Source organism: Mauremys mutica, chromosome 2 (assembly GCF_020497125.1).
Source record: "Mauremys mutica isolate MM-2020 ecotype Southern chromosome 2, ASM2049712v1, whole genome shotgun sequence".
In the NCBI taxonomy this organism is placed as follows: Eukaryota; Metazoa; Chordata; order Testudines; family Geoemydidae; genus Mauremys; species Mauremys mutica.
The window spans coordinates 29,234,687-29,255,486 of NC_059073.1; the positions used below are offsets into that span (position 1 = coordinate 29,234,687).

Here is a 20,800-nt window from a genome sequence, read left to right on the forward strand (position 1 = left end):
GCAGTAGCTCTGCCGTGGCCGTTGCCGCTCCGCTCGGACCTGCTCTCACAGGACCAGCGCTGCCTCCTCCATCCCAACCTAGCAGCTCTTCACCTTAATGCATGACTGCTCAGTGGTTAGGTAGAGAGGAAAGGATGTGCTCAGAGCAAGTTCAGCACATCCTCCTCGGAAGTGCATCCACCCTCCACTCGCTGTGCTTATTTGGTGAAGTGGTCCTGGTTTTCTAGGTGGGCAGCAGACCAGGGGGTCTCCCTGGTGACTGCCCCGATCCAGCTTATCCTTGGTTACCTTCTCTACCTGAGGGCCCAGGGCCTGGTGCCCTCGCCCATCAAGGTGCACCTGGTGGCCATATCAGCCTTCCATCTGCCGGTGCCAGGACACACAGTATTTTCCCATGCTATGACTGGCCAGCTCCTTAAGGGTCTGGACTGTCTTTTCCCATATTCTAGTCCCCCGATTCCACAGTGGGACCTAAACCTGCTGTTGGCTCGTCCCTCCGGGCCCCCGTTTGAACCACTGGCCATGTGCTCCTGGTCTCACCTTTCGTGGAAGGTGGCCTTCCTGGTTGCTGTCACGTCAGCCAGGTGAGTCTCGGAGCTCAGGGCCCTGACCTCCGAACCACTATACACGGTCTTTCATAAGGACAAGGTCCAGCTCCGCCCACACCCCGTGTTCTTCCCGAAGGTGGTCTCCGCCTACCACGTGGGTCAGGACACCTTTCTACTGGTCCTCTGCCCCAAGCCTCACACATCCAGTGAGGAATGCTGCCTTCACACGCTCGACGTGCGGCTGGCTCTGGCTTTCTACCTCGAGTGGTCTAAGCCATTCAGAAAGTCCTCACAACTGTTTGTCACCTTGGATGAGCGCACCAGAGGCCAGCCGATTTCCACTCAGCGGCTTTCCAATTGGATCACTTTGTGCATCCATTCCTGTTATAAGCTGGCAGGTGTCCCCCTGCCACCCATTGCGAGGGCACACTCGACCCGGGCACAGGCCTCGTCGGCTGCCTTCATGGCCCACGTCCCCATCCAGTACATTTGTAGGGCCGCCACGTGGTCAGTTCACACGTTCACCTTGCACTATGCGATCGTCCCCCAAACCAGGGATGATACCGGGTTCGGCAAGGCTGTCCTCCATTCTGGGAACTTGTGAACTCCTATGTACCTCCAACAGATATAGCTTGGAATCACCTATTGTGGAATACACATGAGCAATCACTCACAGTTACCTTTTCCGTAACTGGTGTTCTTCGAGATGTGTTGCTCATATCTATTCCACATCCCACCCTCCTTCCCCTCTGTCGAAGTTGTATGGCAAGAAGGAACTGAGGGTGGGGGGAGCGTGCATCTCCCCTTATACCGTGCCAGGCAGGTGCCACTCCCTGAGTCGTGGGGGCACTCCCCCTATGGGTACTGCTAGGGGAAAAACTTCCGGCACTGGTTCACGTGGCGAGCACACACATCTACTGTGAAATAGACATAAGCAACACATCTTGAAGAACAGCAGTTACGGAAAAGGTAACTGTTTTTTCTTAATATAATAATCCTGACAAAATGGCTGTTTTTCTCTACCTTCTAAAGTAATGTACAACATATTAAAAAAGAAGTGTAAAAAATTAAAGATTAATGTGAAGAACTGCCTGACAGTTGCAGTAGGTGGCTCCAAATGGGGGGGACACAATTACTGTGTGTATTCCTACAAACGTACAATTGTTTCAGTATTATCTCATATTTACGTTTAAAATAAACTGTTTTTTCTTTTGGTTCCCATAAATCTGCTTTCTCATGTAATAGTTTTCAAAATTATCTAATAAGACTTACAATATTTGATACTATTAAAGAACTCAGTTACACTAATTTTACTCTTGAACAGAATGTTCGTGTCGAACAGAAATTTTTTTGCTATGAGACACACAATATCAGAATTTTTTTACACAAATGAGCAAGATAGTGAATGCAATAAACCATGTAATAGTTTACTGATAAGTTTAGCAGTGAACTCCAAATGAGACACGTATTCTGATTAACCAAAATAGTTTTATTCTGACTTTATACGACAAGTTCCAATTTTTAATATTATCTGTGCTGAGTAGTGACTGAAATAAACCAATCTGATTTTATAGTTGTGAAAAATGTAACTTGCTCAGGTTTAATTGTAGGTGTTCTCAAGAAATAGTTTTTAGAAGTTTACGCTTTAACATTCTTTTTATTCCATCTAGTTCAATACCAGATGGAAATGATGCGAAGCCTTCGCCACGTAAACATTGATCATCTTCATGTTGGCTGGTACCAATCTACGTACTATGGCTCTTTTGTCACTCGTGCCCTCCTGGACTCCCAGTTCAGTTACCAACATGCAATTGAGGAGTCTGTAGTTCTCATTTACGGTTAGTATGAGGTTTCCTTTATTATTCTTTTCCCCTCTTAATATTATTACTACTATTTTTGTATTCTGTCTTTTGCCTGTAAGAGTAGCCTGGCAGGCCTTTTCAAGTAAATACCAACCCTGTGTCTACAGCAGCCTCAGCAGCAGCTAAGTCTAGACAGGGTTTCCTTCTTTCTGTTTATTTTTCTTGCTATCAGAGCCCTGATGTGTACGTTTTGGAATGCTGGAGTAGCTGCTTCATTTTTATTCCTCCATCTCCCCTCCCTCGTTGAAGGGACTGGTGGAACTAGACCAGATGTCTAAAACCCCCCGATTGCTAGAGTGTCTGGCTCTGTACGTGACTGACCAATCATAACACAAATTGCCAAATTTTTTTATACCTCTGACAGAAGCATACAAAACCTGGCCTGTTTCTCAGCACAAAGATTTTTTTATTTTCTGCCTATTTAATGGTGTTTCCTCAAGCTCTCCAGACCAGATGTTCTGTGCTGTATCAGAACCGTAGGCAATTTAACAGCTTTATAGCCTCCCCCTCCCCAAACACTCACAGTTTGCCATATCTGGCAGACTTGCATATAGTTTCCAGCTGAGAAGTAAATGTAACGTCCTGAGTATCTGTCAGAAAAAATACTAATGAATACGATCAATCTTATGAGCTGCCTCAAAATTGTTTCAGTATGTTAACAATTGGATTACAGTAAAGAACAAGTTGTTAAAGTATACTTATATTGGCTGGAAACATTGCATCATCAGACCTTGATGAATTTTCCACTTGTTCAAGTCTATTTTGGTTTTCATTTTATCACCGATTGCTAGAAGTTTGACTGTGTTAAATTTCAGACAACATGAATGTTAACAGTTTTTATTCTAATATTGGCATACCTTAGCCGCTATCATGCTGCAAGTGTTAAGCTTCCCTGTCCTAGGAATTTAACAGTTTGTTTAGAAAACATTCCACTGAACTCAAGACAGTATGTCAAGAGGAAGCTAATCTTTTTATGCATCAATTATATTTTTGTCCCAAGCAATTAGACAGTTTGCCTAATATGAATTAGCCTATCACTAATCCTAAATCTCACTTTGGTATTAAGTGATTATGGTTTAGTAAATATTTTTATTTTACTACATAGTAGGTAGAGCTGCCTTTTTGTGAGGGGGGAAAACTTTGTATTTCAGTGAGGCAGCCATCATATGTGAATTGTTTGGGTAGTTTGTGCTAAGGAAAAGAAATCAGGAATTAGTACTTTTCACTTTTCTTAAATATAAATAACTTTAAGTCCCACAGTTACATTAGATGGGTAAATGGATGCATTACATGTAGTTCCGTTCTATTTTATATCTCATTACTGTACTTCTAGTCAGGGGACCACAGTCCCTGTTGTGCTGATTTTTTTCGGTTTTTAAATATAAATATGGAATATAATATTTTTCTTAAAATGTAAACCGTCCAAAGAAATATTCAAGTAGAGGAAGACTCTTTAAATCATCTTTGTAATTGTGTCCTTCCTCCATGCTTTGTCTTAGATCCCATTAAGACTGCCCAAGGATCTCTGTCGCTAAAGGCTTACAGACTAACTCCCAAACTGATGGAAGTTTGTAAAGAGAAAGATTTCTCTCCAGAAGCGTAAGTATTTTAAAAGGATCTCTCTTCATGATCCTTCTTTTTATGGGGGGGAGGGGACGGGAGACAGGGAGGGGAGAGGGGAGGAGGTGGAGGGTTAAAAGGAGATTTTTAACAAAAAATTCTGGTGTGATGTCAATTTCTGTGGAAACCAGGTATGTAATTCCAGTGATGGCTGTGTACTCAAATGCAGTGACTAAGAAATGATGAAGATGTTGCTCCAAGCACTCCTACTGTTGGCTTGGGGGAGCAACACTAACATATGTTTTGAAAGGATGTGCTGCATTCTATCACTCCAGCCATGGGATGAGTGTTGTGAAGACAGCTGCAACTGGGAACAGAGGCAGAGATACACTGAGGTGATCCAAAAGGGCAGAAATACAGAAAAAGATAGAAAAAGGGAACAACCTCTTAAGGCCTTGGCTACATAGGTGAAATTGATCAGCATGGGTATTCTGCAATAACTATTTGCTATAGCTATTCCTTGGGCACTGTCTTCTGGAATAAAATTACTTTTATTCCAGGATTTTAGTTTGCTTCCAAAGCAGACCTCTCAGTCTAGGCTGCCTAGCACGAGGCCTATTAGCCACTATCACATTATCAATAATAATAAACAATCTCTTGGCCAAAAATAAAGAGACCTCTAAAAATACAGCTGTTCTTGAGACTTGCTAATCAAATAACAAGTTTTACTATTTTTGTGGCAAGAATATGTTTTGTGAATTGTGTTATTTGATTGGTTACAACAATGCTGCTTGTTTGACACTGCCATTGAGTAACCACTTATAATTGAAGCAGCTGCTAGCATGACATTTTCCCCTAATCATCTCAGTGCTCAGCATCAAAAAACAAACCCACGCGAAGCTTTCATTCAGAAAAACTGAACCATTTCACTGCTCAGTGTCTAAAGATAACATTTCCACTAGTTTGCTGCTTAGTCTAAAAAATGGAAGTGAATGTTTTAGTTTCCAGCCTTAATGGAGCCACACATACTGCACGTGCCCCCAAACTTGTGTATTGTACCTTTATTTGTTGGTCTGATGAAAGGTATCCGTGTCTATTTTGTCTGTTTAAAAATTAAAAGTAAGGGGTAATAAAGGTAAGGTAAAATGTTATAAAAATAAGAAAATTCTATTCTGTTCTGACATCCTCTTTTTAATTATGTCAGTGATTTAAAGTTATATGTTCAGTTACTGGAGAATGCAGCTTTCCATAGAAGCATTAGTGTGTTTCATTGTAACGCAGTAGTTGTGAACTTAGAACTTATTGCAGAGCTGTGTGATGACTAGTCACTTCTAGTTAAGAAAAACTGATGGTAAGGAAAACAGTAAAATATTCTGGTGGGGCAGAGTTAACCTTGCCATTGTAGTCTTTTGCTGGAGGTTTATTCTTGGAAATAACATCTTAGTGATTAAAGCAGGCCTGCACAACATGCGGCCCAGGGGTCAAATGCGGCCCGCGGGGGGTGAGTAGGCAAGCGGTGGGTGAGGGAGGGGGGCTGAAGAGGCGGGCAGGCAGTGGGGGGGGTGAGGAGGCGAGCCAGGGGGGGTAGGGGGCTGAGAAGGTGAGTGGGCGGGCAGTAGCAGGGGGGTGAGTAGGGGAGCTGTGAGGTGGGGGACTGAGGAGGCGAGCGAGGAATCAGTGACTGACCTGTTCTACTGATCTGGTCTGGCTCCCATCCCCTCTCCAAGGGTTGCAGCTGTCTGGAGATGCCTGCCTTCCACGCCTTCCTCATTCATACCTCATTCATTCAACAGGGCAATTGATTACAACGTTGGGGGAAGATGTTATTCTACTTCTAGCAAAAAGACATTTTTCTTTTACCTTAATTTTACTACCTTAGGCGCCCGCTATAACATATTACCAAGGTTCAATACTGCTGTTTTGGTGGGGCAGTGCTAGGGAAGGAGGGTTTGTTTCCGCGGGGCGGGCAGTGCCGGGGAAGGGAGTATTTCAGGGGGGCTGGGTGGTGCTGGGGGGGGTTGTGTTTCAGGGGGGCTTAGCAGCGCTGGGGGGGGGGGGGAGTTGGCAGGGCCGGGGGGGGATTCAGCCCTCAGCTGTTTTCTTTGGAGTAATATGGCCCTCGTCGCTTTACGAGTTGTGCAGGCCTGGATTAAAGCATCTGCTTTATTTTTGAGGGCTTTTTCACTTGGTTAGTTTGTACAAGGCTTTATAAATGTAAAGTTTTTCCATGCAAATGCCTCTCTTACCAAAGAGGCTTGAGTGTTGCTTGGCAATGGAGCTCTGGAAATCTAGGGCTCTTCGGAATCACTAGCTGACTGTTGCTAGAACAAGAATAGCGACCTCAAGGAGCAAAGTTCCCGGTTGTATATAAACTTTCTAAACTTGCTTCACAGATTGAAAAAAGCAAATGTTGCATTTGAGCACATGTTTGAAGAAGTGCCCATTATAATTAAGAATTCGTACCTGATCAATGTTATGCTTTGGGAGCTGGAAAAGAAATCGGCAGTAGCAGATAAACATGAATTGCTCAGTCTGGCTGGCAGGTAAGTACTTGTTAAAATAATGGATGTATCTTTATTCATGTTCCCAAACTGCACTTTAACACCATCGTGAAATCCAGCCTTGTTACAATCAATGGGAGTTTTGCCATTGACTCTAATGGAGCCAAGATTTTATCCCTCCTGTCCTGCTTTGAGTGAAGCAAAAACTACATGCTAAAAACACAGTATTTAAATTCAGAGAATAAATAATTTACATACTCAACGTGTACCTAGTAAACTTTGTAGTTAGTGTGTGTTTCTTCACTTTGTAGATCCAGCTAATGCTCAGCGCCTACAAAATTTGCCAAACAGATCTCAAAATAGAACAATATCTTTGGCTTCATTGTTTTTGTCAAATATAATATATGAATGAGTTTATTAAAAAATAAAGCACATCTGTTCTGCTGAGCCAATAGTATGCAGTTAAAAACGATAAACACTCCTAAACAAGAATATAGTGCTTGAAAAGAGATTTCAATTACAATTGACTTTACTAAGCCTGGTGTTGATGGTATCCATTTTGCTAAAAAGTAGCATTAGGTTTGCTGAGAGTTTGAGAGCCCGGTGTCAGGTTGTCTCCTCTCTTCTGTGGCATCTCTATTACTGAAAGTTTGCAACCATGGCAGCCCATTCCATATGATCCTCTGCTAATCTCTTTGTGGATGAATAGTCCTTTTCGTCCACCCAGGATACCATATTATCGATCCATGATCTTTTTCTGCCTTGTCGTCTTCTGACATCAACTTTCCATTCCAGTGTCTGTAAACATGCATTGCCTGCTGAACCTCTAATGTGCCCTGCAAATTGAATCTTTCTTTCAGAAGATCTCTAATTAGTGTTTACCGAGTTCCCATAATCTCCAATACTTTTTTTGTTGGTTATACAATCTGTCCATATTTTTTCTAAATTCTTTTATAACACCATAATTCGAAGGATTGCAGTTTCTTTATTATCGATTTGTTTGAATGTCCATGTTTCACACCTGTAAGTCTGTTTTTCAGAGTTGGAATTTAGTCTTCAGATTTATGTCCTTTCTCATCAGATGTTTAATCTTCCAGAATATCGTTTGTTCTGCTATTCAGGTGCTGACTTCAATGTCCAATTTTCTATTTTCTGTAATGATGCTTCCCGAGTAACAATAATCTCTCACTCACTAAATGGCTATGTCATTTACTGAAATCTTGCCTGTTTTCCTGTGATCCCTGCAAACCACTGTAGTTTTTGTCTTGTCCACATTCCACTCTAGACCATCTTCTTTGCCGAATTCATATATAATCTCCACTAACTTCCTCAGACCTTCTTCTGAATCATGCAATAGCTTTGTTATCTTCATAGTGAGTGTTAGTTGTTCATTTTCCATTCCTCGTAATCAAAGAAACACAAGATGGTATTAATTTCATCAGTCACTATAAATGTTGAATAACGTCAGTGACCTTATACAACCTTGCTTCACCTCTCTCTTGATCTCTCTTAGGGTTTCATTTCCCATTATAGTAGCCTTCCGATTCCAGTACAATTGTTTAAAAAGTCTTAAAATTCTGATTTTATTTGGTTTAAAATTTAAAAATGAATCTGTAAGTTCCTATAATAAAGTCTCTAGGGCTTTTTAACAGAGTATATGATAGAGTCTAAAAATAATTTTTTTGATTTAGTAATTTTTGTGGTAGGTTAGAAATGAGTTAACGATTTCTAGCATTTATCTGCGTAAATATTATTTTTTGGCAAAATATCCCTGGACAATAGTATAAGAAATGCTGATTATAATTTTATCACAGGTTTAGATTACTGGGCTGATGAAGAAAATGAAGAATTATTTTGTGGTGTAGAAGATGGGATGTATCGACTATTGTGTGATGGTTTCAGTATGTAATCCTTCTTTTTCTGTAGAGACCAGTGTGACAGAATTGCATTCCATCACAATGAGCTGCCAGGATTCTCACTTCCTGGTCTGGGCTTCCCAATACCAAACTGGCTCCAAGTTCTTAAAGGTTTCTTTGGCCCATAAGGGCAGTGTGTGAGCCAGACCCATATTGGTTGTTTAGCTGCCATCTGAGCTGAAGCACTGCCTCCTGAACCTGCCAGTGAGTTCCCTCTTGACCATGATCAGCAAAAGCCTGTAGGAGCTGTGCTTTTGCCTGTTGTGGCACTAATTCTTCCATTTTCATTCAAGGTTGTCCTGATGCAGGCCATCTTCTCGCCCTCTGCTGGGAGTAATTGGCGCATTCAGCACATTTGGAGTGGAGGGATTTTTTGAGATACTTGCAGCCCAGAATTGATGCCCTTGCCTAGATAATTTGGGGGAGGGTCAAGCTGAACGTAAAGGGGATGAAGGATTGTTTGGAGTTGGAGGAGCTGGAAAACCACTTTTCAGATAAGATACGTTCACTACAGTGGAATGAGATTATGACTTCTCATGGGAAGATCTAACATTTCTCCAGAAACTGTCCAAGCAGCAGGTCTTGTGTTGAAACATGTCCAGGAATCTAGAGGTGGCGTGATGGATACCTAAGCCAAGTAACTTCATCCAATAAGGTTGCCATTCCTTTGCAACTATTTTCAACCAGCTGGTGGAGGTTACAATATATGCTTTACACAGCTGCCTGTGCCTTAATCTGCATAAAAGAAATATGTACTCCTTGAGGGTCAGACTTATCCAGTCTTCTGTAATGGCGATGTTATGGTTTCTGTCGTGGGGCAGGAAAAGCTTGAGGATTTGCCTTTACACCAGAGAGAATTTCTTTGGGGAGCTGGCAGAGGCCTCATTGCATTCAGAAAGTCAAGGTATACCTGAATTCTCTTTGCCAGGTGCCTGCCCATAATACCCCATTCACAAGAGCCAAAAGGAAAAATCACCACATCATAAGCCAGCATTTACTTTGTATTCAGGCTGTCAGAACCTTCTCTTGGCCCCAAGTGTTCCTACTCTTACCCAGGTAGCCCTTGGTCATCTCTGACACGAGTCCTGGGCTTTGTTTAGAGGGATTACAAGCACAGGTTTCAGAAAACCCTCAGACTGTACACATGCAAACCCCATCCCAGCAAAGAATGGTGTTGGGTTCCTTATCAGGAAAAGATACTTCAGGGAATCTAGCTCCTCCTAGAGAGACCTTTCAAATCTCTAACTTCTTGGTATTCAGAAAGACAAGAGAGCTCTGACTCATCCTAGATATCAGTGACCTATATCGGTATTACTCATAGATTTGTATATAAGGCCAGAATGGCCCACTGTGACCATCTAATCTGATTTCTTGTATGTTAGATAAAGGAAAGATTTACTGTGGGAGACATGTTTCTAGAGGAAGGCAACTGACTCTGTGCTCTGATCCTTTTGGACATGAACATGCACATAGGGATATTTCCAGTGCCTATAAGAAATATCTTGTGTTTGTCATGGGGAAATAGCATTTCCAATTTCATGTGTTGTTTTTTGATTTGGCATCTACTGTGTCTCTTTGTGAAATGCTTGGCAGTAGTCATGGCTTTCCAAGCACCTTCCATCCAAACTGTAGTGATGGCAGTTATGTCTAGCTTGGAGTCAAGAGCCTCTGCCAAGGGATTTCACACCCAAGGAACTTGGTCTTTCCTCGTGAAACCGTCCCTCGCATATTCGTGTTCTGGAGGAGTGTGGTTCTGAAAATATTAAGGCTCTTCTGAAAATATTAAGGGTCCCAAAAGGCGACCCAACTTGTAAAGACAATCAGGCCACCATATTTTGTATAAACACACAGGGATGTGCTAAGCATTACCTCCAATGTCAGGATGCCTTGCAGCTGTAGGAGTTGCGGGTGGGAGGGTCTGTCCCACAATATGCTTCTGGTTGCCATGTACTTAGTAGGGTAAAAATACAGTTGGACACGCAATCTGTCTGTGACTGATATTCACAAATAGTCTCTGTTGGGTAAGTGGTGGATCAGATCTTCCTTATAGAATCATAGAAATATAGGACTGGGGAAACCAAGACAGAGAGTGCGTAAGTTTGTTGTCCAAAGGCACAGAACTGAGAATATAGAACTCAAATCTCCTGACTCCTAGTCCTATGCCCTTTTTAAAGGCTGTTACCACATCAATCTGTAAAAGTGCTCTCTCGGCACCTCCAACCCCCAAATCAAAGTACAGTAACAGGGTTTTCCATCACCATCTTGATATCACAGAGTTATCCACCACAGGAAGAGGGGAATGTTGTTGAAGGGGACGTAATTTGTTAGTGAGGCTGCAGAGAGACTGGTTGACCCTTCCCAAACAGTGCAACTGCCACATAATTTTTCTTATACGCACTCTTGCCACTCTGTCCCTGATCTTTATTTGAAGGGGAAAAAATTAATTGGGCAAGCCATTCAGTGAGATATCATCTTTTATGTAGAGCTGAATGCAATGGATTGTTATAGCTTTTTGTCCTATGGAAGGGAATAACATCTTCTAAATAAGTGTCTTTATTACTAAATTTTCTCTGCAGAGATTGAGACTGTGCAGAAGGCTAAATTTTTATGCAAAAGTGAGCCTCTTCCACAGATGTCTTTCCTTAGATGATATGTCTCCTTTGCCTGGCGTTTGGACCTGACAAATAAGTTTTAGGTGTTTAATAAACTTAGGTGTTTACCTGCATGGATTTACTGCACCATACCAGCTGAGTGACATGGAGCTATACATTCTTTGGTTGTAGAGGGTGACTAAAACAATGTCACTAATTTTCTTTTACCAAGTGTTATATTTGTATTTTATTAAATATGGATTCCTGTCAGGCTTTGTACAAACTTTTATTTAATTTGCTTCATAGACATGCTTCATAGATGTGTGTATATGTACATTTACTCTCTCAAAAATCAATTCTTGTTGGTCCTTTTTTTTTTTTAAAGGAGGTAGGAGCAAGAATTGGCGTAAGACGTGTGAGATAACTATGGAAAAATTGGTCCTGTAGTTGGAGCATACTTATCACTTCATGTCTCAGTTCACATCTGTTTAAGTTATCGGTTTTCAGCTTTTAGTTTCCCTGGCAATGAAAGCAAACACCATATTACTACAACTTCTAACAATAACTCCCTGTTTCAGTATTCTGCTAAACTGAACTGGCCCCAGAGAGATTCACATAAAATCATTCTCTGTAACTAGCTATATTTCATGTGGACACTATCTGTATAATAATTATGTATTTGTGATACCCACATGCCCTACAAGGCCATTAGTGTGCGTGTACACATAGGCACTTGCTTCTGATAATATCCAGGGCGAACACTCTGGGTAATATAAACTCAATAAAAAGTGGAAAATACACACACCCATGGTCATGGCAGTATTCCACAGTTCTAATATCATACAGTTAAAATGCTCAAAAAACAAACCCCAAAACAAAGCAGGAAGTTCAAAAATAATTATAGAAACACTTTTCTTGCTGCTGTGTAGTTGAAGCTTTTATCCCCTCTTCCTGCCCCTCTCCCCCAAGAGATTTTACAACTTGAGTAGAAAATAAACGGTGGGGTGAACAGGAGACTCTGCTTAGAGTGAATTGTCAAATAGCAGGTCCAATACTTAGAGACAATGATGAGCTCCCTTAGCTACTTTCTAAGCATATACCATGCTGTGCTTGGTGCACAAGCTGCTTTAAGCTGTAACTCTGTATTTCCTGGCTTTTGTAGGAGCAATTTACACTTTTAAAGGCTACGTTTGTGTGTTGAGAGGGATGCGGGGGTAAACTCTATACTATTCCCTTAGATTTATGCCACTGTCCTATCTGCTGGTTGTTTCCAGTTGGAGTACATACAGCACATCAAGAACCTTTAGAAAAGTGAAGAGTGTAGAGAGAATGCATTGTAAAAGATCGAGGGAAATAATCATATGGACAGTCCAGATGAGTAGTGGCTATATGATTCTGATGTAGAAGTACACAAAACAGAGTAGCTAACTAAAAACTAGTAATAATGTATTTCAGTAGAGAAAAGAAAAATGATGTCTGTGTGACTAACTGGCCTGGAGCCAAGTATGGCTGAGCACTGCTCACTCTGAAGCCAGCAAGCCTTGCTTCCAATCAGTCAAAGAGGTAAAATACAGTGCAACGATATCCCTTCCCCCACACTCCTGTTTGGTACGAATGTTGTCACCATAAATACCATACTAAAAGTTTTGTGAAAAAAGTTAATTTGCTTAAGAACATAAGAATGGCCATACTGGTCCATCTAGCCTCATATCTTGTCTCCAACAGTGGCCAGTACCAGAGCTTCAGGGGGAGTATACAGAACATAGCAGTTTTGGAGAGATCTACCCCAGTCTTCCCCTCCTGGCTTCTGGCAGTCAGAGGTTCAGGGACACCCAGAGCATGGAGTTGCATCCCTGACCATCTTGGCTAATAGCCCTCCATGAACTTATCTAATTCTCTTTGAATCCAGCTATACTATCAGCCATCACAATATCCCATGGTAATGAGTTCTACAAGTTAATTATGTGTTGTGTGGAAAAAGTGCCTCCTCTTACTGATATTAAACCTGCTGCCTATTAATTTAATCTGGTGACCACTATTTTTTGTATTGTGGGAAAAGTTAAATAACACTTCTGTATTCACTTTTTCCACAACATTCATGATTTTATAGACCTGTCATATCCCTCCTTAATAGTCTCTTTTCTCATCTGAATGACCCTAATATTTTAAGTATCCCATATGGAAGCCATACCATACCCTTGATCACCTTCTTTGCCCTTCTCTGAACCTTTCCAATTCTGTTTTTTGAGATGGGGTGAACAGAAATGGACACAATATTAAATACATTGTGTGGCTGCGCCATGTATTTACATAGTCATATTATGTTTTCTACATTTTTTTATCCCTTTCCTAATAACATTCTATTAGCTTTGTTGACCACTGCTGTGCATTGACTGAAGTTTTTAGAGAACTGTCCACAATGACTCCTCGATCTTTCTTGAATAGTAATGTCACAGCCCTAAACTCATGCTCAAACATGGCGTCTGTATGGCCAGTTGTCGATCAAAAGGTCACATTGGTACCGTGTGCAACACCGTAGTGCGGTGTGCAACATTATAGTGCCGTGTGCCTATTCCCGAACCTTCTATCTGGTCAATTGTGGGTCAAGTTGGTGCCGTGTGCTACAATACCAGCGTGTTGTTTGCAAAAGAGTAGTGTGCCGGGTGCAGCTCCTGTTGACGTAGAGGGCTCCAGCTTGGAACCTGGAGGGCGAAGGAGCTAGGGACCAATTAGACGCTGGCACGAGTAAGAGTCTTCGAATAAAACTGTATCTCGTGCCAAAAACAGCAGGAGTGCCCGCGTGTTAGCTGGAAGGCCTGATCACCCTTTCAGCCAGGGTCTCCTCCGGATTTTGCCAGCTTGTGTCGTGTCGTGTTAGGATTACTTCCCCTCAATTCGTCATGCACTCTGTGTCTGTACTGCTGGTCAGCTGCGCCTGGAGTGTGGTATGTGCATTTTAATTTCTGTGAACATTTTGTTTGCTTAGCCTCTTCCTTTTTTTTCTTCTTTCTCCCTTATTTGGTGCAAAGTTGTGTATACAGTATAGGAGAATCAAATTGTATTGATTACTGTTGTGGTTAGTTGGTGTATTTCACAACATTCGGTTAATGCGTGCACAGTTTACTCAGTTTGCGTGTCTATTTTGGATTTTAGTAAGCGGTTGATCATAGGTCGTTTAGTTCTTGTTGTTAGATGCAAATAGACTGTTTTCAAGTTGTGTGTGGTTTATCTTGATAGTATTTCTAGTTCATAAATTACCTCCCCCCGGCCCAAGTTGTAATTTATCCCTTATTAATAAATGGCCACGTGGTTTGAAATTTCAGTCTGTCACGTTTTGATTTTCCTCTCTCAATTAAATACTTACTCGAACCTGCTTTTGTCTCGGACAAGTAACAACTAATTGAGAACTACACACAATGTGTGTAATTGAGCTTATTTTTTCCAGTGTGCATTACTTTGACCTGTCAAGGTGGAATTTCATCTGTCACTGTGGCCCAGTGACCCAGTTTTCTGAGATCTGCCTATAAATCTTACTTAAGTCCAAAGCAGACTACAATCTTGAAACTATCCAGATCATTTGAGTATGTTGAACAGCACAGGTCAAAGTATGTATCCTTGGGGGATCCCACTGTTTACCTCTCTCCATTGTGAAAAACTGACCACTTATTCCTACCGTTGGTTTTTCTGTCTTTTTAGCTAGTTACTGATCCATGAGAGAATCTTCCCTGTTATCCTATGACTACTTAGTTCCCTTAAGAGTTGGTGAGGGACCTTTGTCAAGGCTTTCTGGAAATCCAAGTACTCTGTCAGCTGGGTCATGTTTATCCACCTGCTCGTTGACACCCTCAAAGAATTCTGATGGCATGATTTCCTTTGACATGTCATGTTGACTCTTCCCCCAATGTGTTACATTCATCTATGCGTCTAATCATTCTCTTCTTTACTATAGTTTCTACCAGTTTGCCCAGCAATGAAATTAGGCATACTGTACTGTAATTGCTAGGATGACCTCTGGAGCCCATTTTTAAAAACTGTTGTTACATTAATTTCCTTCCAGTTATCAGGTATAGAGGTTTGTTTCAGCAGTAGGTTTCAAATTACAGTTAGTAGTCCTACAATTTCATATTTGAGTTCCTGAACTCTTTGGTGAAAACCATCTTGCCCTACTGTGATATCTTGAAAATTCAACTTTCCTGTAAAATATTGAACATACTTTGCCAGGAAAAAAAAGTGGTAATAAAAATTGTTAAACAGACTGCATTTGTCTGGACAAGCTTGCTGATCATCTAACGTAAATTGGACCCATGCAGCCTTGCTGTTTCCATATGGCCTGCAGTATGGAATGTTGAATTGGCCTGGCTGGAAGCAACTCCGTCTGCCAATGACTAAAGGGCAAGTGATATCTTCCAAGTATGGCTTGGTAGCCTAGTTAATTTTATGAAGCCTTGAAGAATATTTATTTAACTGATCCATCAAGAGACCCAGGAAGATTACATAGGGCTAACAGTGACTTTAAACCAAGGATATGGAACATAGCCATTGTATTTGAACTGTTTAGGGGTGCACATCACAAATCCGTCGCACTGTTTTGGATACATTTGGCCTGGATCTGGAAATTGCAGGTGATTGAGGTTAGGAAGTGGCTTTATGGAGCTAAGTAAGGGAGTCTTCCCACACCTTCTTTCTGCTTGCACACTGTACCTGACTGAAACCACTACTCCCTCTGAAGCTCCCTATTAGGTGCTAAGTGTAGATGTTCAGAAAGCTAAGACCATGGACACTTAAATATTATGGTGATGGAAGCCAACTACCTAGATAGATATATGGTTATACCGGGCCTGGACTTTCACTAGCAGTAACTTTCTCTCTCCATTTTTTTTTATTTTTATTTTTTTTTTTTTTAAGAAAAATGTTGAAACACATTGGGTGGTAAGTGGCAGATATTTTAGTAGAACTGTCCTTAAACAATAAATGGTTTTCAATAATTGCATACCATGTTACTATGAATTTATAGAAGGAAACTAACTAGCTGTACTACTGGGCAAGAACAGTGGTCAAGTGACTTTTTTGTAATGCATTTGAGTTTTAAAATATTGTTATGGTTAACTTTACCAGTAAGAAATTACGTTTGTATTTCAGTAATCACTTGGGGAAGACCCTGCAATTGCTGATGGACAGAGTGGATGAAATGAGCCAGGATATAGTTAAATACAACACTTACCTGAGGAACACAAGCAAGCAGCAGCAGCAGAAACACCAGGTTGGTAGCTGAGAGAAGCTGAATCAGAGCTTTTTTCCCCACAAAATGAGGGCGAAGCATCATATAAGCCTACATTTAATACCATTCAAACTACACTTTAGAAGCTCCCTGCATATCAGCTGCTACATACAGAGGTTTGTTCAGAAAGCTAACTCTCTGTGCATTATTTGAAACTCTTTGCCACAAACATCTGCCTACTTAAAACAGAGAGATGGTAACATCAGATGACACTCTGTATTCACTTTGTATTGCCAAGGTTATGTGAATAATGCAAAGAGGCATTTATTTGGAAAATCCGAGTGAAGTAGCTTCCAGGGTGTTGTACCTCACTTCTTAACTAACTTTAATTGCTTTAGTAGTGGATTCATTTAAAAAACGGAGCAATTGTGATTAAGAGCAAGCAATTTTGATAAGAAACAAGAAACTAGCTGCTGAGAAGTGGATGGTACAATGTAATGTAACTCTCTCACATACAGATATATGAACCTTTTCTTCATTAATGTGGCCTGAAGACCACATTTGTCATTGCTGCTGAAAAATTGTTGATTGACAACATTTCGTACCTGATAGCATACTGAAATGCATTCAGGTACCTCTGCGCTGATGTAGCAAACTGATAATTAAAATATCCTGTGTGTCTTTTTGCCTTCAGATTTAAATATATTTGCTATGAGTTTAAGTGAGCAAGATACAGATTAAAGTTTATGCCTTTTACTATCTGCATATATCTAGCAAATCCCAACATACATTTTTATATGTATGGTACCATACAAAATACATTAAATGGCTTCTAAAATTTTTACATCTTTTTAAACATAAATGTAACATTTCTTAATGGTTTAGTTTAAGCACCATTTTTGTAAAAACATAAATATTCAGCTAAAGGATGAAAAAATGGTCTTCACTTAATTTAAAAATATTGTAAAAATAGAATTGAAAAGGAAAGAACTATAAGAGCAGGCTGTAAACACCTTCTTTTATAAACTAGTCAGATTACTTAAATTCTTCCTTCTAGTGGCCCATACAGTACTGACTTCTAAGTGGTAACATCAGACCCAAGCACTTGTAATGGATAAAAGAACTAATAAAGCTTGAGATGTACCGATGGACAATAACTTGTTTTAACCAACTCTGTATCGTTAATTTGTGGCTTTCACTCTTCAGCTGAAGAGAACATTATTAAGGGGTCTTTTCCCCCTGCCATATAGCAACAACATTGTGTTGCCATAGGATTTAGGAATTTCTAAATTTGTATTTATTTTTTTTTCTGCTGCAAAATTACTTAAGGAATTGGCTTCTTGTATACTCTTAAATTCTAGCCACTCAGTTGACTATGTTTGAGAAAATTGAGTCTTTTGCACCCTGCTGATCTTTCTATCAAATATACTGCTGACTTAGCTTCAGTAACAATGGATTTTAACCCCCTTCCAATACAGAATGTTACAGTGCATCTTTCTGCTTACAAAAGTCCCAACTCAAAAGTAAAGTTAAACATATTTTTTATGAAACCCCTATTGATATATAGGCATGTTGAGTGTAGTTAATTTCAGTTTGTACTTTTGGGGGATTGGACAGGTTTTATTAAATAAAATCCATATATGGGTGAAGTAACGCCTTTAATTTCTTTGTTGGCTGCACTTGAGAAGCTTTTCTTTGCTCAGCTATACTTGTGTTAAGAATCCTACCACAATCTGTGTTTGTTGCATTGTTTCCAGTACCAGCAGAGACGTCAGCAAGAAAACTTACAGCGACAGAGTCGAGGAGAGCCTCCACTTCCTGAAGAGGACATGAGCAAACTGTTCAAACCGCCACAGCCCCCTGCCAGAATGGATTCACTGCTTATTGCAGGTAATGGCTCTGGCGATCTTTCTCATTTCATAGCCACAGGAAAAATATAGTTGTTACCCTTAATATCCTGCTTTCACTTTACATATGATGTCATGTGATATCTCAGCATTTGCACTGTTTCCCTTTGCTTAGTCTCTCTAGGGAAATACCTAAGAAATGCTGATGAAAAATTGTGCAGCCTAAGTTTAAAGGTAACCACAATATTAAACTGAAATAGAGACATAAAGCTAGTTTGTAGGGGAGAACTTTAAATTTGTGTGGCTGTGGGGATCATGCACTTTTATCTCCTCTTCAGATCTAGTTCTCTCACAGCTGTGAGAATTAAATCTGGCCAGGTGGAGCTCTAGGTGAAGAATAGTTTCATTTTCTCTCCCAGCCCCAAGGTACTGAAGAAGTGAGTGGAAACAGAGTATGGGCTCCCCCTACACGTTCAGCCTCCCCTCTTGTGCAGCCACCGATTGCCACATCTGACTCCGGCTCATCTCCCATTTCCTGTGCTTGGTAGGACGTGCAAGACAGATACCAGAGATGCAGCACAGGAGCAGAAACATAGAACCCAAGCTGCCTTCTCCACCCTTCCCCGCCTCCCCCAAAAGAGCCCTAGGGTGGGAGACATGATGAGAAAGAGAATTGCTTAATTTTAGGATGAGGTTTATATTTGAGTTTCTTCTGCTTGTTGAGCCAGTTGACTGTTGCCACAAATTGGATGGCATTCACTTGAAAGGCACTCAGATATATTAGCTCCCTAATATTTTGCATTCTCACGCCATTTGAAAGTAATTTGGAAGGTTTTTACGCACACCATATACAGAGAGCAAGAGAGAGAATTAAAATCAAGCCTTGTGTAGTCTGGTGCAGTGGAAGGAATGAGCAACTAACCGATCACACAAATACAAAATTAAAAGAATTGGCCCTTAGCCTTGTTGCTTGAAACAATTCAAATGAGGGGAAAAAACAAACTTCAGTGAGTCACTTTTTTAGTATAGTTCTAAAACAATAAGTGCCCTGGTTTATTAATCCTTCTGAGGTCTCAGAATTCTGAGTGTTGTCCTGGTACAATTTGTCTTGGATAATGAATCTTAGCAGCACAGTGCTACTTGAAAAATACATGCTAACATAGTTTTACGAAATGTAACAGAGAAATTGTGTGCATGCTTTTATGGTGGGTTATGGCTCAGTCTTCTACAAGAAGGGAAAGTGCAAACAATTATACTCCAAAGCAAAAACAGCCTTCAGCCAAAACACTTTCTCCATTTGTTCTCGTTAGCATAGTTGGGAAAGAACTGAAAGCATCTACTTCTTTAATTCATATAGAGTTAAGTTTGGAGATAAAGAATAAAACTTAACTGTTTTGTCTCTGAGGCATTTAAAAACTTTTAAATAGAGCATTAAATTGAAAGTTTATTGGTCTGCTAAACGGTCTTAATTTTGATTAAACTGGCTTTGTTTTGCTATTCCCGACTAACAGGATAAATAACTTGTAGGAGCACTTGTATAAAAATGGTTTTATGGAGATGTTTGATCTGTATAGCACTGACAAGTCTTCATAGCCTGAGGATTTTTGAAATTGCTAATAAAGTGAAATATTTGGTGAAAACACGGCCAACTAAATGTCAGATGGGAGAGTTTTCAAACTAATAGTGTAACATATATGATGATTCCTTTTTAACTGGGACAGCAAATGGGTAAGAATAAAACTGAAATTTAGCCTTGCGGTGTTTTTAGGGCTTCTAAATTCAGTTAATTGATGTGGTTAAGCATCCAGCACAGCACCATGAATTGTTTATCGTTTATATCGTTCAGCTGTCTTTTCAGAAGTTGCATGTGATGCAACTTTTTTGGAATTAAAATTGGATTCTGCTTACAGTAGTGATAATTCATTTTAATGCACACTAACTTATCCATTCTGCTTATTTGATTTACTCTTCTTCCTAACTCTATTTGTGTATTTAAAAACTCTTTCAAATCCCTAAGCATAGGAGCAGTCAAATTGTGCAGGATGCTGCTCTACCTTATATAAATGATATGTTTTAATAATAAATGCTCTTTGAATTTTTAAATTATAATCAGAGTTTTTTGTTTTTATCCTGTTGACAGGTCAGATTAATACCTATTGCCAGAATATCAAGGAGTTTACTGCACAGAACCTGGGCAAACTCTTCATGGCGGAGGCTCTTCAAGAGCACAATAACTAAAGAGAAAAAATGTGGTATTTGATATAATCTCCAACAAAAGGAGATGCCCTGGGACTCTCAGTTTATACTTCTGACAACACTTTTAAAAACACTGTGTATTGGAAAAATATCTTGTGAAACCAAGGCACACAGGTTTGCCTAGAATTCTCTTCTAAAGAAAAATAAAAACAAATTTTAACACTTTTGTTTGGCATTTCCTTATTTGTTGGCCAGATTAGACTGGAATTTTCCATGCTGTTCCCTCAAGGTTTTATTAACACTCAATATTAATTAACTCATGTTGTGTGCCCTACTATGTTCATTTGTACCAAACAATAATACATGTATTTAACTTGGAAACTAGGAATAAAAAATACCTCATATGTGCAACATGGCTGAGTTAACTTTGCAGAAAAACTCTTAGCCTTTTGAATTTCCTGACTTGAGTGCTTGAATTTACAATCATAATGTTGCATTAGTAGTAGTTTTTTGCATTTAACTTCTCTGGACTTTCTGGTACCACATTTAGCTTACATGGCA

General features: G+C 40.2%; 1 protein-coding gene across 1 annotated transcript in view; it reads left to right on the top strand.

The window, feature by feature from the left end:
- The window catches only part of EIF3H (eukaryotic translation initiation factor 3 subunit H), a 121,096-nt gene extending 100,635 nt beyond the window's left edge, over positions 1-20,461 (top strand). The window contains exons 3-8 of the mRNA XM_045004956.1: positions 2,219-2,386; positions 3,910-4,009; positions 6,364-6,513; positions 16,118-16,238; positions 17,954-18,086; positions 20,184-20,461. Coding sequence (XP_044860891.1) covers positions 2,219-2,386; positions 3,910-4,009; positions 6,364-6,513; positions 16,118-16,238; positions 17,954-18,086; positions 20,184-20,281 — 770 coding nt within the window. The 3' untranslated portion in view covers positions 20,282-20,461. The remainder of the gene's footprint in view (positions 1-2,218; positions 2,387-3,909; positions 4,010-6,363; positions 6,514-16,117; positions 16,239-17,953; positions 18,087-20,183) is intronic.
- The last annotated feature ends 339 nt before the right edge of the window (positions 20,462-20,800 follow it).